General features: G+C 25.6%; 1 protein-coding gene across 1 annotated transcript; it reads right to left on the reverse strand.

The window, feature by feature from the left end:
- Positions 1-5,509: 5,509 nt before the first annotated feature.
- LOC108554421 (uncharacterized) lies at positions 5,510-6,566 on the reverse strand. Its single transcript, XM_017909698.1, has 3 exons — positions 6,371-6,566; positions 5,838-6,283; positions 5,510-5,695 (listed from the first exon to the last, which is right to left on the reverse strand). The coding sequence occupies exons 1-3, from the start codon at positions 6,564-6,566 to the stop codon at positions 5,510-5,512; spliced, it is 828 nt and encodes a 275-aa protein (XP_017765187.1).
- Positions 6,567-13,269: the final 6,703 nt, after the last annotated feature.

Genomic DNA, 13,269 nt, shown 5'->3' on the forward strand with positions numbered 1-13,269 from the left:
TAAATATTTTCTAATTTATATTATAAAAATATATAATAAATTTTAGTAAATTTGATTTTAAAAGTATTTTACATTAATAAAACTAATATATTTGTTATAGCTCGGTTATAATGAATGTTATTGAGATGACACTATAATTCATAGAATTATCAAAGGATTCACAACACAAGGTGGTGATCCCACAGTAGAAGCTGGTAAAATGTATGGAGGACCATTTAAAGTGAGACTATATTTAAAAATAAAATGAATTCCTTTTTTATTGAAAAATAGTTATTAGATATTTGTGTTTTAGGACAAATTTCATATAAGATTACATTTTGGTCGACAAAATTTAACTGCTATGGCTAATTTTGGAAAAGATGACGATGGTTCTCAATTCATCTTTACTTTTAGTTCTACATCAGATTTGTAGAATTAACATACAATCTTTGGTGAAGTTATTGGAGAAACTACATATAACATACTTAAACTTGAAGAAGCATTTCTAGATGCGGTAAATTTAATGTTTACAAGCAAATATATCAAGAATTGATATGAATATAATATTTCCTGTTTTTTGTAGAATGAAAGACTACTTTATCCTCCAAGATTGTTAAAATCTATAATAATGAACAACCCATTTTCTGATATTATACCAAGAATAATAGTACAGGAAAGTGAAGAAGTAAAGCACGGTTCAAAAACTAAAACAGTAGCAGTAAAGTAAAAATCATATATATTTGCTTAATTTTGCCCTGATAGTACTGTTGTTTGCAATGAAAAAATTGGTTACAGAGATTTAAATCTGTGATAATTTGGTGAAAAAGCAGAGGATGATGAAGAAGAATCTGTGGTATTAAATAAAACGTTTAGTGGTAGGGACAAATCAGCTTATGGTCATTTAACTGATCCAAAATTAAACTCACAACCAGTTGTTGTACCAGCTGGACTTGTAAGTAAAGAAAGGAAGGAAGACAATTGAAATTTAACATCTCAATAAATCATTTCCGCAGTAGAAAATTAATAAATTTCCAAGTTTTTGTAATTAATTCATGAACATTTATAGCTGCAAAGCAAAGTTGGAATTATAGGCAACATTCTTATACAATGTTTAGTTTAATAATTAATACTTACATGAACGATAGGTTTCGTATTTCCTGTATCTAATAATTATTTATATTTTCGTTTTCTTTCTGTATTAAATAGGATTGCTATAAAAACTGTTTTTTTTGCATAATTTTCTTATTATTTTGTAATAAATATATACCAGCATAAGAAAGTATAAAAAATAAATTTTTTTATTAAGATATTTTATGTACAATGTTTTCATAGGCGAAAAATGAATACAAAATAAAAAATAGATTGAAAAAAAAAAACTGTCAAGTATGATGGGAATCGGACTCTGGACCTCCAGCATACGAATTCTCGAATGTTGCCATTACGCCATAACTCCATTTAAAAACTATTAGAAATAAATCTCTAATTAAGTGTATACTAAAACTTTAACCATAAATATTTTAAAAATTATTGAATAGTTGCGATTATAATGATATACATTCTTGAACTGCATGATGAAATCTATAAACCTGTAAGGTTTCAACTAAATCAGTGACCCGAAGGACTTGCACTCTTCTTGTTAGTATAAAATCGATTGATCAAAAAGTGTAACCACGCGCCCTCTGTATTAAACTTTAGTACTATGATCACGATACACTTGAATACAACAGATCACGTGCAGTAAACTTCGGTTTGGACATATAATATTTTCTCGAACATCTTTCTTATAAAATTGTCAAAAGAAATCACAAAGTTTTATGTACAAATATTATAACTTTAATAATATACAATAGTGAAACGTAAGAAAAATAGGAAATAAGAGATTGACAGAGTAATTTTCAGTAGGCAATATTGTTTATATCTAAGTGTATTAGCGAATTTAAGATTTTGTCTTAATTATTGATACAATTATTTGAAGACCACGAAGACAACGTTTTGGTGTATTTAAAACAAATTTCTTCAAGAAGAATAAAATAATATTCTATATGAAGTCAAACAAATCAAACATCCGAGCGACTTATTAAACCTTCCCGTTACTGATACATAATTATATATAATATTAACGATATATAACGAGAATTCCTTTGCGTTGTCGATTGCTCATACCATAATTAATTCGCCACGTACGCACCAAATTTAATGCTAAGCTTGCAAATCTGATAATACATCAAACTGTTCATGGTGGCCTTTAAGGTATAATACCCAATTTAAACTAACCTAATCTAATCCCACATTTTTTGTTCTGATTAATTTGTAGAACAATATGATTTTTATTTTTCATTTTTTAATACAGCTTGCTATATTTTTCTTCCTTTTTATTTGGTCGTTGGCATAATAAAGATTTCATTTTATTTTTATCAGCATAAACGAGAAATATGATGATTCTATATCACGATGACTGACGTACAGGAATATTGTACGATACTTGTCCGCGTTATTACTATGCCTCTGTACATTAATGATTACTAATGAATTAAAAGCCTATTTTTGTAACGAGGCTGGAACGGAACTAAACAAATCTCTCCTGATTTGTGGTGACAGTGTGCTTAGAAGGCAGCACCTGGCACGAGAATCTTTTTGCATCGATGGTACTGCCGCGTCTCGGCCAGCAAAGAGAAACGCACAATTCGGCGCGAGCCAAGCCACATATTTTTCTGTCTATACCTTTATTGAAGACTATGTCATCTTTTTTGAGAATATCCAAACATCAATTTTCTAAAGCCCAGCTCAAATCTTGCTTTTTTATTTTAATCAAATTTCGAGAACTTTGGAACCTTTTGAAAAATTTTGAAATTTTTAACTTTCTAACGTAGAAAAATATTTAAGAAAAAAAGGTTGAAATATCTTCCAAAGCAAGATATAGATTTAGACTTAATAACATATTTCTTCAGTATAAAAATAAGTTTTTATGTTTTTATTTTTTACCAATTTATAACTTTAATGTATTATAAAGCTCTAATTATACCAGTTAAAATATATCAATGATGTGCTTATGTTCTAAATATAAAAATTGATTTTAAAGCAATAATCTCACAATTATTATTTAAAACCTTGTTTAAAGAAGCAAAGCTCCAATCATTTTAATTTAGTATTTTTTTTAATATAATCATTACTTAATCCAAATATTTACAACATAATTTATGAATTTCCATATTATGATTTAACATTAAATCAATAAAACTAAATTTAATTAAATGCAAGTGAAACGTATTTTACGCTGGAAATAATTTTTTATCTAAAGTATAAAAGTAGTAATGATTTGTCTAATATTACATATCATTATTTAGTGACTATGTTATTATTTAGTAGTTATTGTTATTAGTTATTAGTAATAATTGTTGTTATTTTTAAATTTTGAAAAATATAATCATTGAAATTTAGATCATTACAACAATTATGTTTGTATAATATACACGAAAGACAGGTTTTCGTTATTTTGTTACAGGAAATGATAAACACAAAGTTTCTTGAAAATTTTATTTTATTTACATATACTTTAAGCACAATTTCAAATGAAATGCTACATTTCGTTTAGTTTTGTAACGCTCTTTGAATACAATACAAATTTCGATTTGATTCGATTTTTATAAAAGATATATAAAGATAAAATAAATTAGTGTCCATTTAGTTTACGAAAAAACTATAGAATAAAGGGTAAGTAGAAACATCATTTCATGTTATATGCCTTATTATCAGTAGTATTATTACATGATCACAAACGTTTGATATACCGAGGATAAATACTGTTAGGTAACTACTGTACTTTCAGTAAAAACTATTTTAGAATATTAAAAAATCAATTTATTTTCTTGGTCATATAATACGTGCAATAATATAAATTTACAAATACAACAAATGTAATTAAAATTAAAATAAAAAAATAAGATAATAAATTTTTCAATTGATACTGAAAAAGAAATTAAAATCTTTATTCAAATGTTTATATTCATTTTAAATAATGGCATAATATTTATTTATTACTAGTCAAAAATAATAAAATAAAAGATCTTTGAAATATATTCAAATAATAGTTTCTATATAAGAAAGTGAAAGAATAGTATTGTATCAAATTAAGTTACTGCATATTTATAATTCTGCAATATTTGATTTCATTCAGTACAATAATACAATGAATCAGTACTATTTCTTACTAAAACATAAAATAATTTTTGAACTAATTATTTCATTATTAGTGCCTTTAAAGTCTTTTAAATCTTTATATAATATCTATTATCACCTGTAGAATCAATTTGTATATTGTAATAATATTCAGACAATGATATTAATGAAAATAATTCACATTGCTTGTAGGCACTTTGTCGTAGCCTTATGTTATTAACAAGAAAGCTGCTCTTCAAGACTGTCAATAATTACTTTATACATTTGTCACTTTTTTTGCAATTACTTTTATTTTTAATAAATGTATTGCAATCGTCATGTATGATATGTTCCTTGCTCATATAATTTATAAGTATAATTTTGAAAGTTGCTTTTTATAATCTACGATATGCAAACAAATGTATAAAGCACTATAACGATATCATCTTATATACCAATGTTGTACAATTGTCTGGTGTATTAATAATAATCACAAAAATATATCAAAAATGATTTTATCCTTGGATCCAAATTAAGTTCTATAGCTACTCTAAGTATATATCTAAACTACGAACATAATCATTGATGTCAAGAAATAGATAAGTTTTAAGTGATAATGCATACTACTTGTCTTGGAATTTATTTTGATTCAATAAATAAATTGATTTATATGATTGTAATCTAGTAAAAATAAATTTTTTAATAAGAAACATATTTATCTTGTTTTTAGATAATTATTGTTCAATTTTTGTTGCAGTATACATTATACTTTAATATCAAAGTTTATTACTTAATTAATTTTATTAATTAACTATTAATTAACTATCATCTAAGAAAAGTAACTATAAATATATTTATTTCAATTTTTAAAAGATATGAGTGATTAATGATAATTACTATACTTATATATATTTTTGTTAGTCTTTAGTAAGTATCGTGTTTTAGTAGGCAAGATAAATTTTAATTTATTACTTTGCAAAAACAGAAGGAATGGACAACCTAAAAGGATATGTTTTGTATAATAAGCCACTTGTACTCTACAGGCATTTTCAACTAATACTAATGATAAACTAATATCTAATAATACTATGAAATGAAATATGGAAAACAAGAAACTCTTTTACTTTGTAAAATTGATTTAGTAATAATGGGAGTCATTTTGCAATGCAATTCGTTGAACTAAATTAACTAATTACATCTACATTCAGCATAAGTACTAGCACCATAAAAAGTATTATAAAGGTACATGTATATATTTTTTAATAAAATTCATTTATAGATGTATATTTTTCATAACTTTATATATGAAAATAAATCAAATTAAACAATTATTTTATCTTTAAGACACTATTTTTAGGCATTATAATGGTCAAAATTACAATATGGCACAAATGCATAACCCTATGCATATCATTCCTAACATATAAGCTAGATCTCTTTTGATACTAGGATCTCGTTTGGCAGAACCAGGAAGATTATACATATTTTTCCACTTAACTGCCCATAATGGAATAGCAACATGAAGAATATCTGGGATCATAAACCCAAGATCACGTACAACCTATCACATAAAAATAATTAACTAAACATTTCAGTTTGAGTCTATATTCATTTATGCATGTACATAATGAATACAACATATTCTACTGTATATTGTATTGTATATATTACTATTGCAATATATGAATTTTAGATATTATTACCTGATGTGCATACCCTTCTCCTCTGACAACATTTGCAACAAATTGATCCCAACCACCTGCTACAATATGTAAAATAGCTATTGCAGCTATACCAAATGCTTTTCTATGAGTTACTGGATTTTTATTATCTGCCAGATGAACAACCAGGAAAGTAGATATCAGCTCAGTGATAGAGAAAAACAACTGATGGTACCATTGGGAATAGAACTCATCATTCCAATAATTCATATAAACCCACCAAGTGTAGTAATGTGAAAAAATAGCAGTTGAGAAAAGGATCATCATAGAAAGTCTAAGGCGATTATGAAAAGCTAGCCATGTTAGGTGTTTCACTACTTCATAGAAAGTAATAACTCCAATTACAATGGTCATCCATATTTTTAAAGTATTCGATGTGGCATTAAAATACATATGTTTATAAGAAGCAATGCCAGATTCATATGATCCTGCAATAATATGTCTGATGCCGTTTGGGAACTAGATGAAAATAGTTTTATAACTACTTTCATAATAAGTAAATAAGATTAACTTACCTTTAAATACAGTGTCCCAACACGAACAAGAACAATATTGTTTGTCCACATCTCTTGAATATTCTTGCCAAAAGTAATACAAAAATGCAATATGTAATGGTGGAATTGTTAATGGTGCTAATATTCCTATTGTTTTAGAACTGCATAATGCAAAGTTTGCATAAAGTATGCGTTTTAGTATCTTTGTGAAACCCATATGTACAAATTTTTATTTACATTAAAATTATGTTAAGATGTTAAATGATTGGTAATTACTCCATGATCACTTAAATAATTTTTGTTTGCGATTGATATTAAGTAAGTAAATTACATAGTATTTGCATTATCCATAGTATTTTTAAATTATCATGAAATGAGATAATGCAAAAAAATAGGTAATATTTCTTTGGTATACATAGAAATTTGGTAAAATTATATATTAATCTGGCACTGTTTATCTTACGGTATTTCATTCATGAAATTCTGCTCAAAAGAGTATTATAAATTTCTTAATATTTTATATAGCAAAATAGCATAATCATTCCAATTATAAGCCATGGTTTTATAAATTCTATGCATTATTCATTGTGTTACTATGCTACCACTATATTTTAATCAGTTTCACTTATGTTTATCAATTTTCATTGTAAAGGTAGCAACAATAACACAATTCGGATTGTTTATATTGATATATTTATAATACTGTTAATTGTAATAACGACCTTTCTTTGTATTTAGTAATGAAATAATTTTATAAATTGAAATAGTTTTCAGTCGAAATATCTTATTTCATAATCAGTCTTATTAGTGTTCATTCATGTAAACAACATGAAATTTGAATCTTTATCACTTTCAGATATTTTAAGGTAAAATATATTATATAAATTAATTTTTGTCTGAATGTTAGCAACACTTCAAATGTCACAGATCATGGTTTATAACAATTTATTTTTACATTCACATGACACTAAGTAAAAAATATTTAAATTGGCACAAATGTGTTCAATGACAACTATAAAATGTTTCCATTCTTAGTCTCCATCGGTCTTATTAGACAGAGGGCTTTGCCCCTCCAAAAGAGTCCCTCGCGCATGCGTAAATCTTGTTCCCATGCGAGAAACCACGTGCAAATATCTTTTGAAAACTTAAATTGTCTTGATTGATAAAAAAGATGATAGTAGAATTCGTAAACACAATCAAATAACAATAAAGCATGTGCCAATCACTGATGTACGATCGTTTGTGAAGTTTTACATACTACGTATACAAATTTTTCATTTAAGATAATACCCTACTATTGCTATAGTATTTTATTGATATATGTATAATATAAAATTAATATAGAATTTAACAAAAATAATAGCGTTTCATTGTTTTACTTTAAAAAACTGGAAATATCCTATATAATAAAGAACCATTTGTTATATTCTATATTCTAAAATCAGGTAATTACATATTAGAATTATATTATTTAAAGGCAGACTACTGCAATTACTGTAATAGAAAGTATCTTTCGGATACGTGCAGAAAAATTCGTATTAATAATTAGGATACTACTATCGTCATAACTAGTAAAAACTCGGAGAAAAAAAATTGTATGACATAAACTGAACCAAAAATTGAAAATACAGTCTCAAACTCTCAGATTATAAGGAAAACAACGAGTCAATTAATCTTCTGTACTGATGGAATTTTAGATTAAAACAAATATTTAACAATTTTATTTTTTGTAATCGTAATGAATATTTTAATAAGTTAAAAATAAAATTATTTCATTAACGATATTATAAGTAAATAGATTCGATAATAATCATTCAAACCTTAACACGTGTCTCTAATTATAAATGAATCATATCCCAAATAGGTTATGTAATTATTATTATTACAAGCTAATTGGTTTTGAGAAGTTAATTCTTAGAAATTAATTAATAAGAGAAATGTAAAATTTATCAATGTTGTGTAATATTCGTCACAATGTACAATTTAGTTATTACTAATATGAACTGCGAAGTACGCAGCTTTAACATTATAAATCTACTTTACCGCCTGTAATCTTTTTTTTCACTTTCTCGTTCTATTTCCTAAGCTTTCATTTCTATATTTATATTTCTCTTATATATTATTGGAATATATTAAATATTTAATGTTTAATCAACATATCACTTCAAATATGATGTTTCCAAAATATGTTCATATACAATATTACATTACAATAAAATTAATTGTTTTCTTCTTTCTTCAATATTTGTATTTCTGAATTAATAATTATACATGGAGTAGTCAAATTTGAGAACATGAATTGCATTTCTAATTTGATGCATACGTATTAAAAATGAACTTGCTTTACAATTTATAGTTATTTATGTAATGGAACATAGTAATTGACCCATTTTCTCGTGAACCGAGTTTGCCAAAATGGATGATGCAAATAACATTTCTATTTCTGGATTTTATCATGCATTGCTGTGGTCGAGTATTTTGAAACATGTTAAATTTTGATAGTTAAATTTGTTCATTTTATTACTGAGAGTTCGTAAACTTCCTAATTCCCGAAATAAGAATAGCCAAGTTTATTGACCTATTCTATACGTTTTGAAAATGAAAACAAAGAAACTATAATTTAAGAATGAAGTTACTGACCCTATTAGTACAGTTTGTGCTATTAAATTAGTAGATTGAAATTTTAATTTATTCTACAAAATATACAGCGAAGAATAGAAAATATGTAAATTTAATATACTTAGGCTATGAAGAAGTTGAGTTAAAAGTTAAAAATTAAAAATTTTTAAAAGCACTCTTACTTCAAATTTAATATACATGGAAGTTGCGAAAATATATAATATTTTATAATAATTTCTGCTAATTTTTATTTTTCGTGGCGATTGTTTAATACTTCAAAATATGTTAATTAAAAAAAATAGTCGATTATAAAATCTGGAAATGTCTAATTTTTTAATCATAAAAGAAATATTTTAACTATTCTGTAACTTACCGACTATCAATAAGGTAGAATGATTTTGAACACAGATTTATTAGTACAGTTAGAATTGTAACTAACAATGATGTGCTACCATCTACATATCTCTTCAGGCATTGAACGAATATTAAAATAACCGAATAGAAAAGAACGTGACAGAATTTTATTCAAATTATATTACAGTATAAATAAAGACGGAATATAGAATAGACATAGTATTATACCACAAATGAACATTATCTGAGATTATATGGATTTTCACCGTTCAAATTTAATTGTTTTACCGATCCAGAAACATGACGGCGGATAAGAATACCATAGCTGAGCTCTATATGTCGTCTGTGAGGTTACTTTGTCTAATACAACTAAAAGACAATATTTTGTTTGCAAAATTAACAAATTTTTTTTTGCCCACTGTTAGAACTGTTATTTCCGACATTACCGATTCAACTTAGAATAAAATTGTAACATTACTGGTGATTGGAGTTAATACTAAACGTAATAATGAAATTATAAATAATGTATGGAATAGAATCTTTCATAACTCAAAAGTATAAATGTACAAACTAGATACAGGATAGACATAACGTTATGTATAGTCTTTCGAACCGGATTCTGAGGACACTAATGCCTCCGTATCATTTCTATGTTATTTGCAACGTTACCGACATAGTATTAAACTGATTGAAGATGGAATCCTTATCTGTTGTACTTTTAATTAGATTAATTACTCAGTCGATAATACAGGAATGTTAAGTATCCAGAAATCGATCTGAAAAAATTAGTACACAATAGTAGGTCTACTGTATACAGTGTCTGTAATATACCGTATTAATAATAATATATACTGTATTAATATTATTAACAATTACCAATAAAAACTACTATTAGTATGTAAATTTTGTAATTTATATTTGTATTAAGTCATAAAAGTATTTAAATATTGGTTTAATTGACCAAATATTATAATTATCTCTTTTTGTAATTGTTTAATTAATATTTTTAATTTAAAATTAATTTGTGAATTTTGTAGAAATGTTTTAATATATTATATAATCTTTATTAATTTAACATATTTAACGATAGATTATCTATTTAGTATTATCACTAATTTAATAATGTAATGGTATATATTTTTATATTATAGTAATGATATTATTATATATAGATATTTTATGAATAAATAATGAAGATGATGATATTAATAATAAAAAAAGTAACAAATTAGAAATGTTATCGACAGGTTAAACAGAATTTAAAGAAATATAAACCAACTCTTTTATAACAGTATTTATCTTCTTCTTGGAAATATTAATTTTCAATACAAAATTAATTTCCCTACCGTAATTAAGTATCGTCGAAATATTATCTTTTTTACATTATATATAGCTTCTCTTTCAGCGACTGTAATATTTATAATAGTCTAAGATAGGTTATATAAACCAGATATGTATTAATCTCTGAGCAAATGGTAGACAAAACAGATGCAATCTTACTTTTGCTTTTTAACCTTAAATAATATAATATAATATAACATTCTAAATATATTGTGTATCGTATGTAGAACATTATTTATTCATTATAAACTGCTATGAACAGCTTTACTCGCGTAGAAATAATCAAAATTAATTAGTGATTCTCTCGTATCATTTTTTATGCACTTTTAATTTTCTTATCGGTTTTTCACTTACTTTATGGATAAAGACGTAACACTAGCTGTCTTTATTTATCTTCTTAATTGTAGTTTTGATTTGGCTCGTGACAATGCGTTTATCATATGAGCAATTAAGGAGAAAATATATCCTGAATACTCTGTTAGAGCGATTCAAGATACAATAATGAAACCAGTAGAGGGCGAAGATAGAGGAACTGACACGACACACCATCTGGATACAATGTCATAAGGACGAGTTGCACTTCACGTGCGATAATGTAGTGTCTATCGTATGATGTTTTTGTCCTTTGACCTTTCAACGGTTATCGGTACATCAGGATTCTTTTCTCGACAGAATACAAAAATATGTTTGTTAATACAGTGTATACGAGAAATATATCAGTGCCAACGATGCTTGTTACAACGCTTATGCATTACTAACGTCAAGTCATGTTAAATTTACCATCGGTTACAAATACTTTCACGTTGGAATTAACTACTGTTAATGTATATCTGCATTACCATATATGGGTTTAATTGTGAGTATGGAATGAAGTGACTAAGTGACGTGATGAAATTAATTATTGTGAAGTTAATGTTAAAGTTAATGAAAGTTTTGCAGAAGATTTAACCCACTGAAGTATAATTTTTATTACTTTGTTTTGTATGTTTATATATCTATAAATTTTTTAATTTTAACAAATTTTTACAAAAGAAATTTCAAACATCTGATTATGAAGATAATTTAGAGGTTCTGATTTTTAGGTTAGGATTTGTGACACCTGGTTGTTTAGAGAATAGTTGTATATGTCAATAGTCAATGGTTGAAAATAATTTGAAGGACAAATTATTTTTTAAATGTAGTAAAGGAAAGGTAATTGTACGATGAAAATAAATTTATTACTTATGGAATTATTAATCGTACAGTATGTATGTATATATAAAAATATATGAATACAAATTACTGTATATAGTAGCTTTATACATATGTACGTAATAATGTCAAACCGATTTTTTAAATCGATTTAGAAAAAGTTAACAGCCAAATTAACGTTTTTATAGTTAGAATTAAAAAAACATATTTGTAAAAGTATATCTTAAGTAATATCAACTATTTCAAGAAAATGATGTATGCATACGTATCATACATATGTATATGTGAATATATTTGAACGATTACGTTTCTTGCTTTCAAGAAATTAAAGATATGTGTTAAGTTGAAATGCTTGGAACAAAGCGCATCATTCATAACCAATGTGCATCATCAATCATAAAGATATTTGAAAAAGTTTTAATATTGATGAAAGACACTATTAATTAAGAAATAATAAGTATTATCGCGATGATGATAATTTATCTACTGTTGCTGTAATAAGATTTATAAAGGATCTTCTTTTCTTCGATTTCTCTTACGTCGTATCTACTATTCTTAGAGGTTAAGATAATTTCTTATTAAGCATATCAGTGCTCATAGTTTATATTTATAATTTATAATAGATATACTGTAAATAGGTATGTCATTGAATTATTTTCTAATTTTACTAATGTAACCTTGGACTTGGATATCATTAACGTATCATATGTGTAACGTAAAATTGAACGAAATGTACGTGTCCCAATATTTTTATGTACGAGTGTATGTACATTTGTCCAAGTTATTGTCCGTTCATAAATATTTTATGTTTGAATATATTTAGAAACATTAATATGTATATATGTCTAAGTGCTATTTCATTTATGTTATTTTGTTTATTGTTTGATAAGGTTTTTTTGATAAACACCTGGTCGATAATCGATCGAATTATCGATAGATAATCAAAAATGATTAATTAATTTGCTTTTTTCTAAAAATTATGTAAAATGTTATAAAACGAATTTTTGTCGGTGTGGTAATGATACCGATGATAAAATCAGATAACCTAAAAATCAGTCCTTTTGAACATTTTCATTACTCTCATACCGAGCTACAATTGAATGATAATGGTAATCATTTGATTTCAAGGAAATAGGCGTGGAACTTTGCACGTTCTATGCCACGTGAATTATATTCTATACATGTGTATAAATACATATAACAATCAGTAGCACAGATCGAATGAGAAAATAGATATTCTTTGATATAGATCTCAATTAAAGTAGATACAAAAATAAAAGATTAGCCATTATTTTTTCTAATTACATATTTTAATAATATTATCTCGTTTTGAGGTCAAGACAATGGTTATTTTTCTTGGAATAGTTTCTCATTTGTATTAAGATTTATATGTATATAATTAATATTTTATATAA

The sequence above is a fragment of the Eufriesea mexicana genome, unplaced genomic scaffold (genome assembly GCF_001483705.2).
Source record: "Eufriesea mexicana isolate 0111107269 unplaced genomic scaffold, ASM148370v2 scaffold21290, whole genome shotgun sequence".
Lineage (NCBI taxonomy): Eukaryota > Metazoa > Arthropoda > Insecta > Hymenoptera > Apidae > Eufriesea > Eufriesea mexicana.

Bases quoted from the DNA above. Each gene is read 5' to 3' on its own strand.
- LOC108554421 (XM_017909698.1), bottom strand. From the start codon at position 6,566: ATGGGTTTCACAAAGATACTAAAACGCATACTTTATGCAAACTTTGCA. The intron at 6,284-6,370 runs GTAAGTTAATCT...ATATTATTGCAG, and splicing joins TTGGGACACTGTATTTAAAG to GATCATATGAATCTGGCATT. The intron at 5,696-5,837 runs GTAATAATATCT...TTTATGTGATAG, and splicing joins GAGAAGGGTATGCACATCAG to GTTGTACGTGATCTTGGGTT.